Source organism: Podarcis vaucheri (assembly GCF_965113315.1).
Source record: "Podarcis vaucheri genome assembly, chromosome: 2".
Taxonomy (NCBI): Eukaryota; Metazoa; Chordata; class Lepidosauria; order Squamata; family Lacertidae; genus Podarcis; species Podarcis vaucheri.
In genome coordinates this window covers 48,501,779-48,524,959 of record NC_138760.1, presented here as the reverse complement: position 1 = coordinate 48,524,959, position 23,181 = coordinate 48,501,779, and the positions used below count along the sequence as shown (strand labels likewise).

Here is a 23,181-nt window from a genome sequence, read left to right as displayed (position 1 = left end):
AAAAGCCATCTACAAAGTCTTACAGAATAAAAAAGCTTTTAAAAATTCATCCAACTTCTTCTGAATTACATTATTATTGTATGAGAATACCACTAGGTTGAAATAAAACCTAGAAGTCACAAATTACATATTGCTTGTACAGGTAAAATAAAACACATTTGTGTCAACTTTGATTTAATATGGGCGAAAAGACACACATGTAACTGTATTTATTATTCTTGTGTACACAGAGTTCTGATTTGCAAATTTCAATGTGACCAAAAGATATTCACATGCAGTAATCTGCAACAGACAGTAGGAATATAAGACTGCCCTATACAGGGGTACCTCGGGTTAAGAACTTAATTCGTTCTGGAGGTCCGTTTTTAACCTGAAACTGTTCTTAACCTGAGGTACCACGTTCACTAATGGGGCCTCCTGCTGCCGCCGCCGCCATGTGATTTCTGTTCTCATCCTGAAGCAAAGTTCTTAATCCGAGGTACTACTTCTAGGTTAGTGGAGTCTGTAACCTGAAGCGTCTGTAACCTGAAGTGTCTGTAACTCGAGGTACCACTGTACTGAGTCAGAGCAGCAATCTAAGTATTGTCTATATTGATTGGCAGCAGATCTTCAGGATTTCAGACAAGCTTCTCTTCCTCCTCTACCTGGAAATGCTAGGAATTGAACACAGGACTTTCTACATGCAAAGCGGATGCTCTGCTACTGAGCTATGGCCCTTCCCTGCATTATAGGGCCATTCTATGGTCCTTTATAGTATGTTACAGATTATTTCATTTGATAGATGTGTCATCCTGAATATATAATTTGGGTCTGAAGTAGCAATCACACTTGAGTTGGGATGCATACTTAAAGTTATACATCATTATGTTTTGTGACACAGAGATTTAATCATAGCTCATTTGGGATGGATGTTGATATATATCATCCAAACTTTTGGTCAAGAGATATTGGAGACATCTGGATCGAGAAAATGAAAAGGGACCAAATTAACAGAAAAGTATGAGGGATGTTTTTGGAGATTATGCTGCTAGTGGTTTTAACACATCCTTTCAGAAACAATATAGGACACAAGTCATAAATTCAGTTACATATGTATGGACAGTAGTCACTTTCAAATGATATCATCTGTGGTGGTTTTCTCATGAAGAACACTCCATAACTGCACTGAAGACTACCTTGTCTCCAAAAACATATCTAATGCACCCTGGACCACATTCCAGGCTGAACAGCTTCAGAAATGGTTGTGAAATATGACTTGATATATTAACTGTAGGAATGGTACTGTGAGAAACATTCAGTCATGTCCTTTCCAGCAGCAGTGAGGAACCTGTGGCTCTCTAGATGTTGTTGGACTCCAGCTACCATGAGCCCCAGTCAGCATGGCCAATGGTCAGAGATGATGGGAGTTGTTGTCCAATAACTTCCTGAGGGTCACATTTCCCTCACAATGCCTTACAGCAAGCACTGCCAGAACTGGCCGTGTGTAGTATCAACCATATTTATTTAAAGCACCACCAGTCATATACTTTTAAAAAACATTTTTTTAAACAGCCATGAAATTTGTCCAGAAATGGCTATACAGTTTCCGGCAGCTACTATGTAACTTGAATGCCTTCCTAAATGCCTAGCTGGAGTCTTATAAGGTGAACTGTAAATGTTGCTCACAAAGAAAACGTTATCTTATATCCATTCTGGGAGTGAAACTACATTTTCTACCCTTTTTGTGCATACCCCAAAGTATTGGAGTTCTAGAGTATCAGAAAAAGATCAGTCACACACACATCACTGTATTCTGCCTAACAAAGGTTCATTATTGTTTTATTTTATTTTAATTTAGGTAAATTTAGGGAAAGACAAATTAATATCGCCATGTGCAAACAAACATGTTTCTTACCACTTGAAAGCAGTATATTCCATTGCAGAGCAGGGATCAAGGTTCCACACACTATCCCTGCCTTGGACAGGTTAACACTTCTCCATTATACTAAGACATTGTTCCCTCCCCTTGAAATCACACTAACTCAGAAAGAGGAAATGCTAAAGAAAGAAACCAGGACTCCCGACCCCACAGTCATACTGCTCTGACCAAATAATCCCACGTCTCAGTATGCAACCCAGAAATCCTAGTAGTCAACTCGCCCATATTTAACACAAAGCCAGAAATAACACTCTTGCTTACAATCCCCTCCCTGCTGGAGCCACCTGACTCTTCTTGTTTCACAGGACAAGAGAGAGAAAAATTACTCACTTGTAACTGATGCTCTTTCAGTTGTCCTTCCCCTTTTCCCACCTATATATAGGTGCAGATGCATATGCAACCAGGCCTTCCAGAAACCTCTCTCCAATAGATTATTCTTGGAGTAACCTCAGCATGGGGCTGCTTGTGCATGGTGAACCACAATTAAAATCAAACAAGTTACCACAAAGTTGCAAATAACTCTCAAAAAGGAGTTAAGCTAATCCAGTCACCTCAGACATGTAAGACTCCTACCTCACAGTTTCATCAGAATCTATTTGGGTGGGTATTCTGAGACTGAGACTGAAGGGAACATGCTGTGGTAGACATCTGGGAAAGGGTCGGAAATTGACAGAGATAATTTAAAATAGCATCACATATAAGCTAGCAACCATTTCTTAAAAGAGGCTCGGTCAATTTTGAAAAAAGTAAACAAGAACAATGGTATCTTCTACAACATGGCAGTTTCAGCAAGTACATTCATTGAAAAAGACAGCCATTCATAGCTCTTAAGGGATCCTGCTGTAGGAAGTACAGCCAGTCATATCCAGATTGTAAGTTTTTCCATCTTGCGATCCCCTCCTCTAACTAGATGTGCTTCAGAATTGAAGGAAAGAGGCACAGAAATTTCTCTGGGAGATTGCCAAGAAAACCACAGACATTTCTAATTAAAATGGGAAGTTTTCTTGATAGAATGCCTCCTTTTGTATCAAGTAAAAATTAATAGAGCTGGTTGGAGAAACTATCCCTCTTAGGTGCTCTCTGCACAACATTATTGTGGATCTCAAATATGCACATTCAAGTACAATCAAGACTTGGTCACACCATATCTGTCAATTCAGCAAATTCAGAAAATGGTAGGCTGTGCTTCGGCTGCCCAGTCCACACATGGGAAGCAGATAAATAGACACAAAAAGCTCAGTGTCACACCATCACTTTGCTCAGGCAACACAATTCTATACCAAAAGCATGTGCTAGAAAGTAAGGAAAGCTTCCCATGTGCCCTAACACTCTCAGCTCAGCAGATGAGTGCTTTTGCAGTGAAATAAAAGGCAATTCCTGCTCTGGTGGCTCACTGCTGAGCAGTTGTTTCTGGAAGGCCTGGTTGAATGCACATTGATTCAACAACTGCAAATGGGCAGATCATATTAGAGAAGAAAGAGAGGAACATGTTGGACACACAGAATCCAGGATTTGGTGGAGTGAGTGTGAGAATGGATAGCTGGTCCAGATTGAGAAAGAATTCCCATCCACCCCACAAAACAGATGGAAAATGGAAATAAGTAATTGGGCATCTGACAGACAGAAGAAGCAACAAGGCATTTTGTGGCACCTTAGAGAGCTATAGATTTATAGTGTAATTCTATTCATGCCTACTCAGAAGCCCCACTGAACTTACACTTCCTTGGACTACAGCCCACTTCATCAGATGTGTATGTACACACACCAATTGAAGGCAACACTTACCATGTCTAATAAAGTGGGTTTTGGTCCATTAAATCTTTAAAATGCCCTTGGAAGGTACAATAGGTTACCAGCTAAGTTTTTCACAGCCCAAGAAAAAAGGCAACAGAAATGAGGAAGGAGCAGAACTATGGTTAGAATGAGTGTGGGGCTGTAGACACGCATATAACTTTCCCCCCAGCAGGCCCAGTAAATAGACAAAACAAAAACTTCATCTGGCCCAAAGGATGTTTTGGCCACATGAAAAGCTTCAATTGGTGTGATGACAGAAAACCAGCCTGTTACTGGGCTAGAGTGCTTAAAGAATTATTTTAGCACCCGTTAAAACTAACATGGCAGACAACAGAGGCAGGAGCAGAAAATCAAGTCTATGGCTTGAAGCAGAGAGAGTGAAAGCAGGAAGAAGGTATGCAGAAAGGGACAGTGAATGAAAGGAAGAGAAAGCCTAATGAAGACAAGATGAGGACAGAATGGGCTGGAGAGAAAGTTTTTTGCCTGCATAGCTTTGAATGCAGCAAAAGCAATTGGGAATAGAGTAAGAGAGAGAAAGAGGTGTGCATGAAGATAAACACATAGGAGTTGGCAGCTTGCTAGTCTGAGGAGCCCAAGGGAAGGGAACTGGAGGCAGCGAGCGCACAGAGCCAGGAGCCCAGGCTGCAGTACATACACTGAGATTATTCCCTCGCGGTCGCGCCTTCCTCCACTGTCGCAGCCATACAAGACGGTGCACACAGAAACGGGAAAGAGAGAGAGAGAAGGAAATAAATATAAAGGCAAAGGGAAATATAGGACCAAAGGGGAGGGTGGAGGAACCAGAATATGGTAAAGGACTGAAGGGAGGAGTGTAAGGAGAGAACAATCAGGTTAATGTTGGTCATTTATGCACAAGGCCAGCCCAGCCCAGCCCAATGCTGGAAGCTCATAGTCTCAGATATTTGGTTGCTCTTGACAACCAAGATAAACAAAGATAGACGCCACGAAGGGACGGACAGTTCTCAGTAGGGATGAGTTGAGCAGCACAGCGGAGACAACAGCAAGGCCACACACTCCCCCCCCAACCCAAAACATGCGGCAACAAGCCTCAGCCACTGTTAAAAGCTGCAACATTGTGCACGGCCCAAATGGGGACAGTCACCCCTACACACAGAGCTGCTCTCACTGATTGGCTGGGCCCCCTCGTCTTCGCGACTTTGGCCTTGCCAGCGCAACCCAGCCCAAAGGAGGCAGAGTAAGGCAAGGGGAAACTGCAGAGGAAGCCCTGAGCAGGATTTGATAAGTGGAGAAATAGAGGTCTGTAACCTTGGACATACCTACAATGTTGGGAATTCCAAGAAATGAATTTTTTGCCATTTCTTTGGATGGAAGCAAAGTTTGGGAGATTCTTTGTATGCTAACTCTGAAGCCTAATGAGAAAAGTGTCATGCTGAAAGGGACTAATGAATAGAATATGAATGGCTGTACTGCCTTTTTTATTTGGTAAATGATGTTGGTAGGTGCTGCTGCCATGGGTGTTCTCTCTTGATCAGAGTAGCTTCTGGTCAGACATGTGACTGCTGAAATGGAAACATTCAGCGTCTTGATTCTTGCATTGTTTCGAACTGGTATAAAGGCTATGAATCACCATTTACCTTGGATGGAGAGAAAGGCAACTATATTTGTATATGTGGGTGTGGATGTGGGAGAGAATTAGGGAAGGAATTTATCATAGGTGGTCACAGAGCTGTTTGACAGTGGAACAGGGTGCATTGGAAAGTGATGGGCTCTGATTCACTGGAGGTATTTAAGCAAAGGCTGGCTGGGCCTTTGGCAGACATGCTGAAGCTGCATCCCTTGCAGCGCTATGGTTCTAAAAACATTCCCACTAACCTGACTTTTTCAGAATGCCTTATTTTAGACCTTTGGTTCTCCAAAATCAGTCCTCCTTAACTGATAAGAAAGGCATCAGTTTCCACCAAATCACCCCAGCTTAGTATTCTTGCCCAGCAATCACACAACCTACACATATTTCTGATCTAAAGGCTGTTGCCACTTCTCATCACGATAGGCCAAGATTTCTGAGGAAGAATCAGGAGTTTTCTGATTGGGTATTGGGAACTGTTACGGGTCCTCCTCAAAAAGACCCAAACAACAATAATTCTCTTGCAGAGTTCAGCACTGAGCCCACCTAGGCAGCCAAGGGACACGATTATCATGGGGATGTTTTCTGCAGTGTGACATCCATAAGAGTGTATTACTGAGAGAGAGGAGTCACTCTGAATAGGCTGCCTCCAGACAAAACTAACTTTGGAGATTGGAAGACAAGTCCAAGACTGCTCCAGTCATCTGCTCCTCTCCCCGAAACCCAGAGCTAAGTGACAGGAGGAGGGCCAGGACAACCCCAGCAGTATGCACATCTGGAGTCTGGAGGGAAGTGCAGGAAAGGGATGACCTGGTGGAAAAGGTACATGGCTTCTCCTATAAAAGTTTCCTGTACTCATGGTTGAGTGCTACAGCAACAGAGTAAGACCACAGCACAGGAATTTGGCATCTGGACACAAGCTGAGAGTAAGTTTTGCAATGGAAAGTGGCAGTAGGAAGGTGCATGTGTGAGAGTACCAAGGGAAAGGGCAGTGCTACAAAAGGGCTGGCAGAATGTTTATAGGAACACCAGCATCATGACAGCACTGCGACAAGAAAGGTATGTAAGTGCCTGTGCTAGGACAGGGACAGAAATTGCCAAACTGGAGAAGGCAAACTACATGCAGTGTGGCAGTTATCACCCAGTGTTACATTACTTTGTTTAAAAATGTTATGGCCTTCTTCTAATCTGTAGGGATAAAGAAGGCTATATGTCATAGGCCTACAAATGGCAGTGGGGGAGGTTTGTTTCCTACTTATACAGATCGGCTGCAATAGGCTTGGTGAACTGAGACAGCATTGCTTATTGGATTAGGGCAGGGTGGGGAGCCTTCCATTTTGACCTCTTCCCATTGGCCACACACAGTCTCACTCAGAAGAACTGGAACCAGGTACAGAGATGGAAGGCTCTAGGACAGGTACAGAGCACCTGCAGTTCTCCAGATGTTTTGGGGACTTCAACTCCTACCAATACCAGCCAGTATAACCAACTGTTAGGTATGATGGGAGTTGTAGTCCAACAGCATCTGGAGGGCCACAAGTTCCCTACTCTGGTTTTAGGAAGTTCTAGCCTGTCCGTATTTTGGGCAGTAGATGTGCAGCATTTAGCAGCTTCATCCCGCCATAACTCCCTCTGTCATTTTGAGGTTTGATTACCAGATGCAAAGCTCATGCAAAAAAGTAAAGGAGAACCAACGCCATTCACCTCCTTCCCTGCAAACAGATGCCCCCTTTCTGCACTGTAACTCATCACCACAGCTGTACTGAAAGCAACACTTTCTATTACATACTGGATCGTCTTCTAGGAGCTGTGCTGATGTTGGATCAAGACTGCACAGAAGGTCTTATCAGTCCAACTCCAGCAGACAGGCATAGCAGGCAAGCATCCGGCAGCGATAAAACGCCTAAGATGCTTTAAAGCAGAAGTGGCCAACTTTTTTTTTTGGCAAGTGTACAACCACAAATCAAATCTAAAGAATAATACAGTGCTACTCAGCCTCACTCTGCAGTACATAATAAAATGTTCTAGTGTCTTGGAACTATTTTGCTTCTGTCTACTGGAGTAGACAATAGCACAGCCTGAGAGAACCAGGTAGGAGCACTGTGATTCCAAGCCATTGTTAGGTCCAGAGGTCCTCCATTTCCCATCGACATGTACTACAAACTCCGATGCTTGTGTCAGAGGTTGGCAACCTATGCCTTAAAGCCATTGTTTCAAGTTCTTCGCCTTCAGAGAACCCTGATCACATTGACCTTTCTGTTAAGGAGCATCTGTATATTGCAAAAAATTGTGCTGAGAGTTTTAGGGAGAACATTTAGTTCACATAGTGCACTTCTCAGACCAGCTGGGTTGCTTCACAAAGCCCACATATGAGGAAAATGTGCTCCTTAGAATTTCCCTCAGGCTCTGTACTGCAAAGGAAGATTGCTAGTGGCTGGCAAGTCTTCTTTAAGGTCTATCTGTCATTACTATTCTTCTACTGAGGAACCCATTGAGGAACCCGAGTCTCCAGAACAGGTTTGAAAACAACTATCTTAAGAGTAATAAAACCTATTGTTGAATCAAAGGGAGAAACCTTTGTTGAAAATGCAGTGTGGATGATGCCAAGCAGCCTGCTGCTGGGACCTTTCCAAGACCAATGGGCCTACTAGGTTGAAGGACAGCTTGCACAGGGAGATGTCCAGGATGCTGAGCTTTGGTGCGAGACAACCATGATTTATGTACCTCTGACTTAAAGGGAAGGTCTGTGTTTGGTAGCTAGGTTGCCATAGCTGATGTTTTTAACAAGTTGTGTCTGCTAAGATGCTTATGAATTACAATTTAGACCCTACTCGGTAGAATTGGGAGGCACAGTTATAAACTAATTGTAGCAGATAATGTATTTATTTTGTCCATGGTCTTCACCTCATAATATGCCCAAGCTCTCACTTGCACACATATACACAGAGACACAAATATGCTTAGCCTGCTGGTACGGCAGTAAATGCTGCTACACAGCGGAGCATGCTAAGAGCGACTGCTGCTGGGCACATGCTTAGCAAAGAGCACTCACCCCCAGCCCATTATCCCATCCCCACCTTCCGCCTTGCACAACACTGGCTGCTGGAATAGCATCTCACAACCCTGTAAAGTTTGCTACTATAAAGCATGCTTCATGCCAGATCAGGAAGCGTACATTACTAGCTGGACGGTAGCTGCAGAAGGACGCGGGCTTTGCTTTGACAGCAGCTGTGCTGTGACAGGCCACAGTTTAATTTAGCCTTTTCCTCCACTCCCCATCAGAGAAGTGAAGAGTTAGCACAAGGCTAGCATACCAAAACAGCCCTCCAGGGGCCAAGGAAGTAAAATAAAATTCCAGCCTGGTCAAAGCAACAAGTTAGCAGAAATTATGCCTTCAAAACAAGACCACTTAAGACAACAAGAGGTGATTGCCCTAAGTGAAAACCCAGTGGGAAAGCAGAAGTGAAAAGACAAGATCAGAAACCTGATTCCCAGATCCCAGGTCTCAGAGCAGAAATAGGGAAGCTGCGGCTCTCCAGAAGGCCTTGGGACTACAACTCCCATCATCCTTGACCACTGGCTAATGGGCTAATGGGAGTTGAAATCTAACAACATCTAGAGGCCCAGTGTTCCACATTCCTGTCTGATAGGGTGCTCTGTCCCATGGCTGGGATTTGTGGCATATGTTACTTACTCAGAGGACCCTCCTGCCACCTTCCTTGACAAAGAGGTGCAATTTCTCTTCTCAGGAAGGATTTGTTGCTTTACTACATTCACATGCCAATATTTCAATGCTTCTTAAGGGAAATGTCTCATTCTCCTCCTTAACATCTCCATCCTTAGACACAGCGGGCTGGATCTGCTAATGGAGAGCTGACACGTGTATTGCAGCAAATGCTGCTACTGCTGTGCACCTGCTACTGATGCAAATTGAAAGAAATGTGTAGCAGGCACTCAATGCCCGCAGGGCATAAATGCACCATGGTATAACTCCATGATCTTAGTTGGACTGGTGGCAGTGAGGAGGCCAAACAGCCTACACACATCTGCTCTGACTTTCTTTTCATCATGTGATTCTGACTGCCACAAGGCTGGAAGAAAATATCCACTTCAGTCTTGCTGCTACCCAGCTGTTTAACTGAGCTGTCTGGATTACTTGGTATTCTACTAACTAGATGCTAAAGATCAGAAGGTTGTAAAAGTATTGAGGGAATTTGCTGCCTAAAGGGACTTGGAGTGGACCCATTACATTGGAATCACTGCAGGAGAAGGCAGTGGTAGCATTGGAAATATAAGGGATGACTTCTACAACAGAATGCTGACTTTAATGAGAAAGCCTGATAGCTTTCCCCTAATATTTGGACCAATAAATTGTGATGACAGGCACCTGCTGTCTTGTATGTAAGACATTATTCTGTGATGTATTGCTAGGAAGTATCATCTCATGAACATCTTCCGTGAATTTAAAGGGTTTAACATGAAGTGGGTGGGGAGAATCTGCAGGATGAAGAGGTAATGCAGGAAAGGTAGTATTATAAAGTCTAGCCCTTTCTTGGGGGGGGGGATTTAGTATGCCATTTAGACCTAAACTACACATAATGGGGAGATGCACACATGTCATTGACGTGCATATCCCCTGCAGAATACGTAATATTCTTTGTTCAGGTGCCCCTTTTGCCCAGGGCTTTCATTTCCTGTGTGAAAGCAAAGCCTTCGGCACATGTTAATAAGCTGAAACGATTCCTGGAAAGAGCATGCTGTTCCTTAGAGTGATATACACACCCTAAATAAACAGATGTGTAACAGGAAGACTCAAGGATTCTTTCAGTTTGCACCAGTACCGAGTAGCACTAAGCCAAACATTGCTACCTCCTTGATGTGCAGGTGACAATGAGGATCACTGCTACCCCTATGAGCAAAAGAGAGTGCAAGGAAGGGGAGGTCATCACAGCCCTCAAGTTCAAAATGGGCTGGATAAAAAAACCCTCACCTGGTTTTCAGCAGGCAGTCGTGGCATGGAGGCAGCACGTCCATGACCTTCCATGGGCAGGTACTGGTCACTGTCTGAGTAGCCCTCCCTTGGCATCTCCCGCATCTCTACAGACTGGATTAGGCAAAGCAGATGGATTTATTTAAAACATTTATAAACCTCTTAGTATTTGAAAAGCCTCTAAGAAGTGCACAACATTAAAAAACAATAAACAACATAATTAAAATAGAAATACAACATAAAACAAGTAAAACAGTACCAAGAAAAAACAAGAATTCAGAGAATTCATGTAAGTAAAAAAAGGGGGCAATCTTATGGGTCAGAGAAAGCCTGGGCAGAAAGATACATTTTTATACCATGTCTGAAGCAATGGGGTCACGACACATGGGATGCCAGATCTGGGGGAGCTGAGAGGGACAGATGTGGAACAACTGACCAAAGATTAAAGGACTCAATGGACTTCAAACACAGAATCTACTTCAAACACAGAATCTACTGTTTCCTGCTTGGCAGGGGGTTGGACTCGATGGCCCTTCTGGTCTCTTCCAACTCTATGATTCTATGATTCTATTCTGGCCTCATGCTGCTGGCAACCTCTAGTCATTAAGTATTCTTCTGCTAAACATGATTCGACCTCTCACTCTCTAGCTCTCATAAATATATTTCCTACCGAAATCCAGGAATACAAGACAGAGGCAATGAGCATTTTAGATTCTGGATCTGCAGGCTGTTGTACTTACTGCTGTGTCCTGCGGAACCCCATATACAAGTGGTGACTGGCGTGGACTGGTGTGGTAGAAAGTAGAGAAACCAAATGCAACTAGACCCAGAACAACCTAATTCTGGTTTTTTCCTCAACCTCCTTCCTGGTGAGTACTACAAAGGCAACACTGAGAGGAAGAAGCTGACAGCCAGTGCCATTCTCTGGACTGGTTGTAAGGAGGAAGGCAGGCAGATGGGGGCTGGCTGAGGGCAGATAGACATTGGTGGGGCAGCATCCCATTTTCCTTAATGGTGCAGCCTCCATTGATATACAAATGGTTCAAATATGCTATGCAAAGTCTTTGGAGCCTGCAGGACACATCAAGAGGCAGAGGTGAATTCTCCTAAGGCGCTTTCTCCTAAGGCTGCCAGATATAAAATCATGCAAGGAAAGAGGGCGTTGCTAGTATTCTTGGAGAAATCACTCCTATTCTCCCAGTTCATAGGCTGAGAGCCAAATGCACACTACAGAGGAACATCTGTACCAATAAGGTAGTAGACTTATGACTGTGGAAAGAAATCAGTAGATTGTGACTGAAAACGACATGTAATGTGCCAGGATGGATTTACCTCTCAAATGACACTGTGTTCATGATACAGAGCATAACTGCAATTTTATCTTTAGGACAAATATTTTGAGAACAGCCATATGAACACTGAGCATCAAAATTCATACTTCTCCATTTAACTCATTTGGAGCCCCTACGATCTAGGTGGTGGTGAGGTTTTGCTTCACCTTTGGAGTCCCCTCCTCCTTTGTTTAAGGTAAGGTGAATTCATATGATCAAATTAGCATGGCAAGAAGGCAATATGAGCAAGCGCAGGCTGAGTTCAGTTTATGGCAAAAAGATCTTGTAGCTGATTCACCATAAGTACAATTTGCAACTCATCTCCCTTTTGTCATGCTACCAAAACTTCATACAGTAGGTTGCTCAGGGTGCTGTAAATGTGGACTGTCATGAGATCCAAGTGTCACACGATTCCTTCACCTTCAGTTGAAGCTCAACCCATATTGGCCTGACCCACATCTCAACTATTTGCTCCTCTGAACTGGACCTTCCTGAGCAACTTTCCTATGATTCTGGAATTTTCAAAACATGATGTCTGATTCTAGTGAAAGATTGCATATTATAACAGACTTTAAAAAGATTTCAAGAGGACAAACTGGGTCTGAGAAGAGAGAAAGACTGAGAGATAGGCAAGTGCCAGTCCAAGCACCTAGCTGGCACACAAACCACCTGGGAATTGGTCCGGCTATTGGGTATCTCTTCCGGGCGCCCTGGCTCTGGGCTCCAGGTTCCTGTCTTCTGGAACATTTCTTGCGCTCGTTGTGTGACCCAGGATTCACTTTCTTTCATTCCTCCTTCCTGCATGGTCCTGGAGCAGAAAGAATAGTCAGACTATAACAAGTTGCTGCACAGTCACAAACAGAGTCTGATGACACAGAATCATTAGTGTTGTGGAAATAGCTACAATAGCTGCCTTGTCAGGTTCCCTGCTATTCAAAACCCTAGAATTTCCCAGCTAAGTAAACACAGCCAGAATCTGGTAGTTTCAGGAACTCTTATACAGTACCTGGAAAGCATACAGCAGGGATCAATCATATACAGAACCAAATCAGGAAAACCCCCCACTCAAGTTGACATACTGAAAACCAGAGACATAAACTCCCTTGAGAATATTTAGTAAAGGCTTGTATGCAAACATCTAAAGCAGAAAATATCTATAAAAATACACTGTAGTGTTTCTGGGCTGAAGACTCCTGTTATATTTATTGATGTGATAATCATTGTGAGGGTTTCTAGTAATCTATGATGATGGTTCTACAACAGGCGCCAGCAAATTTTTTCAGCAGGGGGCCGGTCCACTGTCCCTCAGACCTTGTGGGGGGGCCGGACCATTTTTTTTGGGTGTGTGTGAACAAATTCCTATGGCCCACAAATAACCCAGAGATGCATTTTAAATAAAAGCACACATTCTACTCATGTAAAAGCACACTGATTCCCAGACCATCTGCGGGCCGGATTTAGAAGGCGATTGGGTCAGATCCGGCCCCCGGGCCTTAGTTTGCCTACCTATGTTCTACAAGGTGCCTGATTCTGCACATTCTGTTTCTGAGATGTCTTTTTGAATATAGCAGGTCTGAAAGCTATATTGATTAAGACTCACGTTCCATCCCCTTGATCCAGTTGTGAGGAAGGGAGAGCATTCTGTCCTGGGCCACCTTCCTGGGATGGGGATGCTAGATCCATGCGCTGGAACATAAGTGGTGTCCGATTCTACAGGAAAGCACAGAATGATGCACAAGTTGGTATTTTTAGATATCTGTTGGAAAATACATGCAGCTATTAAATAGCTTCTTTTCCTCGAGTAAAAGTTCAGACCATTTGAAAAGCTGTCAGTGACAAGACAATCCCTGCATGCTTTGAACTGTGAGTGAAACCTTGCTCACAGACTGACACATTGCCTATTGGCTTTACTGAAAAGCCAGGCTCTTCCCTCTATCAACTGTCAATTGGCAGCAGTCATTTCATCAGGCTGTAGCAGGGAAGGTGGGGAGAGAGGAATTCTAGGGCCACTCCACTGATGCAGCTGAGAGTCTAGCAACCATTGGCTCTTCCTTGCCTTGAATTGGGCATTATAAGAACTTGTACTTAAGAACCGGCACTGAAGTTTGAGTATTTCCTCCTTGCCAGGGAGTCCCCCCCCCCGATTTTACTTAGCTCCAGTTCCTTCACAATTCCAAGAAGGCATCTCAAGATTCTCCTCCAACCCTGCCTTTGATGCACATTGCATCAAAATTATTTGGCACATGTACATCTGCATGACTGCACACACACACAACTGCACAAATACAGTATCATACATCCCTCGTCCCCCCTTAAAATACAGTGGTACCTCGGGTTAAGTACTTAATTCGTTCCGGAGGTCTGTTCTTAACCTGAAACTGTTTTTAACCTGAAGAAACTTTAGCTAATGGGGCCTCCCACTGCTGCCGTGCCACTGCTGTGCGATTTGTGTTCTCATCCTGAAGCAAAGTTCTTAACCCGAGGTACTATTTCTGGGTTAGCGGAATCTGTAACCTGAAGTGTCTGTAACCTGAAGCGTATGTAACCCGAGATACCACTGTACATTAGTTCAGGGATTCGTGGCCAGACTTGGCCAAAAAAATGAAAGCTGGATACTGAGGGATCTTTTCTCAAACCCTGTTTTATGGTTGCCACATACCTGCTCCTCCTGTATGGCCTGCAACTTCTTGGCCTTACTTTGGCGGTAATATTCCATGATCATCATGGCTGCATAGATTTTGCCCACTGTCAGATCGGTAGCTGTAGGATGAAGAAAGCAGAAAGAAAACGATAAATTGCTTCAGCTTATTTTTTCCTTAGGTTTTTCTAAAGGCGAACTCTGCCTTCAGTTTGGGCTGAGATTTCTTGGCTGGTGGGGTGCCATCACTGTAAGTCTATGTGTGTCTGCATGTAAAATTGTTAATTCCTTCATGGGTTTTGCAGTTGCAGCTCAGGTAGACATCTGAGGGTAAGTTACCAAATTTAAATTGCTAGTCTCAGACACCACATGGAGAGTTGAACATGGCCTCATTAGACCTCTTTTGGCAAAGTAAACACAAGGGGCATATAGGTAAGTGCATTAGCTCTACCCTCTTGCAATCATTCTCATCACCCTCCACAAGTTGGAGGGTAATAGTCTGAAAGGAGGAGCCTTTTCAAGAAGGCATATTTTAGAACAGGTCTTTCTCCTCTGTAATAAAATAATAGGAAAGGGATTTATTTATTTATTTGCGGAATTTTTATTCTACCCTTTACCATGTGGCCTCAGGGCAGGTTCCAATAAAATCAAAGTACACAACAACAATGCAGATAAGTGTATGTGTGTATATGTGTGTGTGTATAAAATAATTAATCAATATTATTTTTTATTTTATAAAATTTATATACCACTTGATTGTAAAAAACCTCAAAGTGGTTTAAAAAAGGTGAAACAACAAATAATCAATAATAATTAATAACAATTTAAGACTTTCAAAAAGTAAAATTAACAAAAAATCACAATATACAAGTTCCTTTACCTGAAAACACCTGCTGTCTGAAGGCTAATTAAAGAGAATGCACTTTACATAGGGCAACTCCTGAACACAGTTCAAAGATTGTCACTAGTTCAGAATGATAGTTTTTTAAAGCATCTTCATTGGCTATATGTCACCAAGCCCAGTTCAGACAGTTGACTTTGACATATAAAGCTCTGAGTGGCTTGGGCCCGAATTAACTAAAAGAGCATCTCTCCCAATATTGTCCTGCCCATATGCTGAGATGTATCAGGGAGGCTGTGTTGGTAGTAGCACCATTAATGGATACCTGATTGACTGAAACTTGGAGATAGATGCTCTAGATCACAGCACCACAACTCTGGAGGACTTTTCTCGAGATCAGACAGGTATCAGCGCAGAGCAGGTTCTGATGTCAGGTAAATACATTTACAGTAGTTAAACCAGGAAGCTACTAGGGTGTGAATTAGTGTGGCCAGGCTATCCCTGTCCAGACATGGCCATATGTGATGAATCAGCCATAGCTGCCAATAACCACTACCTCAGCCTTCAGTGACAAGGTGGCATTACAGAGTAACTTCTGACTATGCACTTGATCTTTTACAGTGGGGTGGGGTGGGGAACGTCTGGACCATGAGGAACTCTTGTCCCACCATGGGATCTAAGTTTATCCACGAGGCTGTTTTCCCCAAACCATGCCCATCTGTCTATCAGCTGACATCACTGGGTGACAGCTGATGAGGATGGTTCAGTCCTGCTGAGTGCTGCTTTACCATTGTGTTCCCTGTGAGACTATCCATGTGGAAATAACACAGTTCTCTCCATTGCCAAGATGACATTGCAACAGTAATTTCCATAAAGTTATTTCCATAAAGAAGTGAGTATATGCATGAACTCAGCGTGGACAGAATGAATGTCACAGACAGGGACAATAATGACAACTCTTACATTGTCACAGGCAGGGACAATAACGACAACTCTTACATTTATGAGGGGTGACCAGGAGATCCAGATTTTTCTGGGAGAGGTTGGGCCAGATTGCCATCATTTCCTTCCTCAGCTCAGCATCCATTTGCTGTTTGTCAGCGCCCCCTAGAAGATGTAAGCCAGGCATGAGACACAACAAATAAACAACTGGGCACCTGATCTCCACCCTCTCCCCCAGAAGTATTAGAATATTTAATCTGTTTCTTTTGGATTCTGTTAATTCTCTGGTCAATACTGAAATCAAAATTGAAAAGAAATATTAGGGCAGATCCACACCATACCTTTAAAGTATATTCAATGCACATTTAAAGCATATGACTTCCCTCAAGGATTCCTGGGAACTGTAGTTTTCCCTTACAGAGGTACGATTCCTGGCAGCCTTAACAAACTACAGTTCCCCGGATTCTCTGGGGGAAGTCGTGTACTTTAAATGTGCATTGGATGTGCTTTAAATGTACGGAATGGATGTGCCCCGTTGCTGTTACAGCCACTCTATATCAGAGTTGAATGAGTCACACTTCACATTGTAGGTGTTAGTTGGTGTGTTTGACCATTGCTGCCCTCAACATTTCCAGGAACAGTTTTCTCCTTAACATTCTAAAGTTCTATTCTACATCATCATCATTATTTTTTTTGGTCAGGGTGCTTTCCATACCACTCAGTAAGATGACATGTAGATCAGAGATGAGGAACCTGAGGCCCTCCATATGTTGCTGGACTACAACTCCCATCACCCCTGACCATTGGCCATATTGGCTGAAGCTGAGTCAGAGTCCAGCAGCATCTGGAAGGCCACAGGTTCTGCAACCCTTATCTACACTTTGGGAGAAGTCTTCCTGAAAGATGTGGACTGCACCCTGAGGCATTCTGCTCCATGGGAGGTGTCTGTGCTCCCTGACCTCACCTGTGGGGGGCAAGCAGACAAACTACTATGGCAAAATAACCAGAAAGATCTCCAACCCAAGAGAGTCAGAAAAGGGGCCTTGGAGCTTTTAATAATGACAAGTACATTTCATCCTGTGTAAACCTCTACAGTGAAATGTTCATTGGTTTTAAAGGCAGCATCACTCTTCTGATGGGTCTTTAACATAACTTCTTTCTTCATGCATAGGCTGGTACTGGGATGTTTGACCAATTTAAGAGGCAAAATGCCTACCCCTTACTACTCCTTCCTGGGGAATATCTGGTCCAGGGAGCCTTGTTTCTCCTATAGGCATTTGCATACATATTTCTGTGCAATGTATCATCTATATAAAAGAACTAGCAGGTACTATAATTGTGCAGTGGTAGGAGTGTAGCTACGGGACGCGGGTGGCGCTGTGGGTTAAACCACAGAACCTAGGACTTGCCGATCAGAAGGTGGGCGGTTCGAATCCCCGCGACAGGGTGAGCTCCCGTTGCTCAGTCCCTACTCCTGCCAACATAGCAGTTCGAAAGCACGTCAAAGTGCAAGTAGATAAATAGGTACTGCTCCGGCGGGAAGGTAAACAGCTCCCTCAGCCAATAAAGCGAGATGAGCGTCGCAACCCCAAAGTCGGCCACGACTGGACCTAATGGTCAGGGGTCCCTTTACCTTTACCATAGTAGTGTAGCTAATGAGGTTAATCTGAGGCAAAATTATTGCTAATTGAAAACTTTTCCCAGGCTTTGCTTTCCAATATGTAATTTAATTTCCCAGAATTCTCTAATCTGTCAGGAAAGAAACTGCTCTCTCTTGCTGTGTTTATGGTGGTGTCACTTGCCTTTGGCAATCTTGATGTCAAGTGCAGTCCGGATCAACGCCATGAGGGTAGAATTGAAATGGACTGTATTGTCGTCTGCCACAGGCAGGTCCATGCGAAGCAGTCTCTGCAGAAACCCAAGCAGAAAGGTGTTATCTCACAACTCCCTACCACCCAGGTTATCATGCACAGAGGAGTATATGAGCTCTGGGGAGAACTCTGAGTTCAATAACTTTGTCTTGCATCAAATCCTTCTACTCATGGATTAACCTCACTTCCCACCCAGTATCATGAGGACCAGAGCCCAGTTGCAATATGTTAATATCTGGATACTCGGCTCTTATCACACCTTATTTTGCTTTCACCCAACTGCTTTCAGATACTGGTATGTGGATTCCACATCAGCTACTAGAAGATGGGCCTGGAAACCCCCCCACATAATAACTGTATGGACCTGGTTGCACTCCTAAACGTGTTGCTTAGAAATTCATCTCACTGAGATTTACCTTAAACATTCTGCAAGATTATCTACTGGGTTTTTGCCAATGACTTTAGCCAGAGATGACTGTAGTCTGAAGACCTCTGCAAGGAGACCCTTCTATTGTCTGCATTAGACTTGGAGGCAGTTTCCTGGCTTCTGTTCTAGCCCACTGTATCCCAATCAGTTTTCAGAAATAGGAATATTCTAGACTCCTAGCTTGGGTCACTAGAGCTACTCTCATCCCCTAGCTGTAGATGAGTCCAATGTGTCCTATCCAACTAAGTCTCTCATGATGTAATCTCTCCTCTCCAGAATGTATCCCTTTTAAGGTCCTCTTCCAAACTTACACAGAGTTCTCCCCAAAGAGCTCATTGTCTATATAAAAGTAAAAAAGTGTAAAACAAAGGAAAAACCCAAATAAAATCCCAACTATCCAAGACAGCAGTAGACAGCAGTGGTAAAGGGACGGGGTCCAAGGAGAATGCACACAAACATTCAACAGAACAGGTTTCATCAAATGCGCAAGACTAGAGCATGCAAAAAGAGCATGCAGCATGCAGCACAGTGCAAAAGCATGCACAGAGAACACGTTGAGACTCATTCATAGCTCTGGTATAGATTGCTCTAAGGGAGAGATCCGGATTGTGGGCTCTTGGTGCAAAAAATGGGTGCATCCTTAAGGTAGAAAAGAAAGAAATGAAATTGACAGACTATGGGCCATGTGCCATTCCTGAGCCAAGGCTGTGGGCTGGAGATCACACAAGATGCTCAGGGTGGGGCTTGACCAGCTAGTGCATTAGCTGAGATAGGACCAATGGAAATGGGGGTTAGACGGTCAGGGTCCTTGGGGTTCATTAAGTGGATGTCACTGAACAGAGGTGCACAGAATGACAGATGAGATCAAAAACTCTGAAGGAAGAGGAGAAAGAAAGAGGGAGACACACATATAGATGATGGTGATGATAATGATGATGACACATTAAGTAGGAAGATCCCTCAGGAATCTGATGTCCAGAAAACCTGTAAATCTTGGGAGAGCAGCCTGCATTAGACTGAACAGATCTTCCTCAGTGCTTCGTACTTGGGTACTCAGAATTTCCTCCTCTTTGGCAATTTGGTAAGAATGCTGCCTGTGCCCTCACATTACCTTGTGTTCCTGAGCTGTCCATGAACAAGGCACATGGCCTGTGCATCAAATCCATTTCTGTCACATAACTTAATTCAACCTGTCAGAAGATCTTGCAGAGTCAAGCCTTTCTTTTGGGCCATATGCAGGATCTGTTGTGGATCCCAAAGGTGAGGCACCTCATAAAACAAGATGAAGCAACCTTATTTTCCTTCTCATCCCTTAGACCTTCCTTTTGCATTGCATTCAGAATTCACAGAGGACTGGGGATGGACTCTCTGGACTTTTTGGCAGTTGACCAAAAGTTTAACAGTAGTTGTAGAAATTATATTTTTGCTTTGCAACCAGAACTCAATAGCCACACCTCTTGGTGACTGCCTCACTCAGGGCTTGTCGACTTTTCCACTTGTGCCGTGCCTAGAAAGCATGGGTCCAAGAAGTTTTCCCTTGCCCTGTTCCTTTCCAAGGGAAAACATGCTCTTTAGTGATAGATTGGAACAAATGGCAATTTGGGGGGAACCTGAATTGTTATTACCTCTGATTATAATATAATCATAATAATTTATTATTTATACCCCGCCCATCTGGGCAGCTTCCAACAAAATATTAAAATACAATAGTCTATTAAACATTAAAAGCTTCCCTAAACAGGGCTGCCTTCAGATGTCTTCTAAAAGTTTGGTAGTTGTTTTTCTCTTTGACATCTGGTGGAAGGACATTCCACAGGGCGGGTGCCACTACCGAGAAGGCCCTCTGTCTGGTTCCCTGTAACTTGGCTTCTTGCAGTGAGGGAACTGCTAGAAGGCCCTCGGCGCTGGACCTCAGTGTCCTGGCAGAATGATGGGGGTGGAGACGCTCCTTCCGGTATACTGGACCGAGGCCGTTTAGGGCTTTAAAGGTCAGCACCAACACTTTGAATTGTGCTCGGAAACGTACTGGGAGCCAATGTAGGTCTTTCAAGACCAGTGTTATGTAGTCTCAGCGGCCGCTCCCAGTCACCAGTCTAGCTGCCGCATTCTAGATTAGTTGTAGTTTCTGGGTCACCTTCAAAGGTAGCCCCACGTAGAGCGCATTGCAGTAGTCCAAGCAAGAGGCAACTTGAGCCCTAAAGAGCAGTTTTCCTTGGAGGAAAGCAGCAGGACAAGAGAAAGTGTGGATAAACCCTCAGTGGATACCCCAGGATTCTGGCAGTCTACAAGACTGGGGGCTTATCCACAGCTACCATTTCTCCTGCTCTTTCCAGACAGTTTGCACTCAAAAGCTCCACGTCCAAGAGTTGTTGGATCTCCGCCCCCCTTGAAGCTTTCCCTGTGAAAACCTGCTCTTCAGAACCCAATCGGAGCAAGCATCAATTTGGGTTTCCCAGCAGATTGCTGTTTGCTCTGATTGAGCTTTAGAGAGTGGGTTTTTGCAAGGAATGCGATGGGGCAAAAAAAGAGAGAGCACTTGAATGTGGTGTTTTAAAGCGCAGACTGTGCCTGGAAGAAGTAGAGGAAATATAACTGTGGGTAAACCCTGAGTGTTACTTTGCTTTTATGAATGGCATAGGAAGTGCTACAGCATGGCTGACCTCTAGTAACAATGGATTCATGTGGCTGGGGCCAGCAGCATAGTTACCTCCCATAGGAGCAGTGACCTGTCCCAGGACCTGCAGAACTGTTATGGGTTTGTAAACTACCTTGCTGCCTCCACCCACAGAATTGTCTTCCTTCAAATGTTACCACACTGCAGCTATTATTATATCACAAACTGTGATATTAGGCCTGAGTGTAGCAGTTGCTTGTGGCTTCCCTCCTCCCCACTCCCATGCCACATGCCCTTCTTCCAGAGTCATTCTATACCCACTTTCCCCCTATTGTTTTGCTGCATTCAATTCCCTGAAGCATTTCTTGTAGTGACCCAAAATATCTCAATGCCAATCAAAACAAAAACATAATGTTATAGAAATATTCATACACATTTGTATTGTTCATTTAAAAAATCACTTATAGCTTGTAGTTTCTGCTTACTGAATTTGAATTTCTGTATGTGTGCATGTGTGTGTGTTTCAATGGCACAGAATTCACAGTGCGCTTATTTGGGGACAGCACCCTAGCTTTTCCATGCACTGGAGCAAGCATGGATTGCAACAGTAAGGGAGATGAAAGAGCCAAATCATGTTAGCCATAGTGTATGTAGGCTAATGATTATGAAAATGCCAATTCTGTCGGAGAATTGGGTCCCTTGGATTGCTGTCTCATGCAGAATAAACCCTGGGATCTCTGTATGATTAGGGACAGCAACAGTGAATAAGGGATAATGGTGGGGGTAGATGGATACAGGCAGCAATTATTTACCAGGGCAGATAGGGCAGTCAGAAATCCCAATTCTCTTCCCCACAAATATGTAAGGGAACTGCAGAACAAATTTATCTCTCTCTGGCTTTCTGGACAGCTGATGTCATGGTTGAATGAACCAAGGGATGTATGGACAATGGTAGCGAATGGGAAGGACATGGAAGATTTACAGAGGAGTGGGCCATTACAGAGGAGAGAGATTATTATAGTGTATTGCACTGAAAACAATATTTTTACTCAAAGGGTTTTGTAAAGCTGGGATGTAAAGCACAGATATGGAAATGGCACAGCTAGGAATGAGGCCTATGAGTCTTGACACCAAGGCCTCTAGCCTAAAGTTCATTTACCTTGAGCTCCACACACCACATTCCTTCTCCCATCTCTTCATTCTCCTTTCACCAAGTCTATGCTAACCTGGGATTCCTGACACCCAGTGCAAGCCCCTGCATACAGTCTCCTTTGAAACCAGATGCCTTACCAGGGTCTAAGGCACAGGTAGCTATGTGCGTTTCCTTATGTAAAAAGTCAACATGGTACAAACAAAGCTTTCCTACACCAAAGCTAGTCAATGTAGTACCCTCCAGATGTTTTTGGGCTACAACTCCCCAAGGCAGCATTGCTAATAGTCAGGGATGATGGGAACCATAGTCCAAAAACATCTGGAGGGTACTAGATTTTTTACCCCGCCCTACCTAATTGCTTGGCCTTACATGATGAGCCTAATACTGCCAATAACCACTTTTAACAACTCCATCTGCATCAAGGCTAATTCGATTTTTGCCCCCATTCAGAAACGATTCATCAGTGTGCTGCTCTTCTCCAACCATAACATGATCATTGCAAATCATCCCATGACAGGAGGCATGGACTGCAGTGTGGACTCACAATGGTTCCATATCTTCCTGTGACTCTCCACAACTTAGGACTAGATTTCAATATTTCATTGAGAAGTTAGCATAGTGGTGGCTTTTTCAAAACATGGTCACTTGTGCCTCCTGTCTGAAGAATAGCAAAATGCAAGAGGTATTCTGTGAATGCAGCCTGCACCCTAACTGCAATACCACCAAGTCTCTTCAAATTCCTCCTAAGGAATTTTATTCTTCTCTGACCAGCATGTAGTTAGTTGAGTTGTTGTTTTTCTTATCCTGGTGTTGTCACAATTAACTGAGGCATGAAAGTAGTTAGATACCAAGGATGACTTTCCCTCTAGGTGGGAAAAAGGGCTTAGCTTAGTAGTACAACAAATTGTTTGAAGGTCTTGGATTCAATCTCTGGCATCTCTGGTTGAAGGGTCTCAGGAAACAAAAGCTGGGAAAGGCATTAGATAGATAGGCTAGATAGACTTGATTTACTGCAACTTTGCATATTCTTATAGAATTGTAGAGTTGGAAGGGACC

The 23,181-nt window shown here is 43.7% G+C and overlaps 1 protein-coding gene across 14 annotated transcripts in view; it reads right to left on the bottom strand.

Annotated features, from left to right (window-relative positions):
- CACNA1A (calcium voltage-gated channel subunit alpha1 A) overlaps window positions 1-23,181 on the bottom strand; it is a 256,547-nt gene that overhangs the window by 13,801 nt on the left and 219,565 nt on the right. For 12 of the 14 annotated variants that reach the window (XM_082214686.1, XM_082214683.1, XM_082214682.1 and 9 more), the window contains 7 exons: window positions 17,863-17,968; window positions 16,118-16,225; window positions 14,299-14,399; window positions 13,240-13,349; window positions 12,309-12,447; window positions 10,309-10,422; window positions 4,368-4,403 (listed from right to left, as the gene is read on the bottom strand). In XM_082214686.1, coding sequence (XP_082070812.1) covers window positions 4,368-4,403; window positions 10,309-10,422; window positions 12,309-12,447; window positions 13,240-13,349; window positions 14,299-14,399; window positions 16,118-16,225; window positions 17,863-17,968 — 714 coding nt within the window. The remainder of the gene's footprint in view (window positions 1-4,367; window positions 4,404-10,308; window positions 10,423-12,308; window positions 12,448-13,239; window positions 13,350-14,298; window positions 14,400-16,117; window positions 16,226-17,862; window positions 17,969-23,181) is intronic. The other 2 variants (XM_082214685.1, XM_082214675.1) reach the window with 2 other exon arrangements.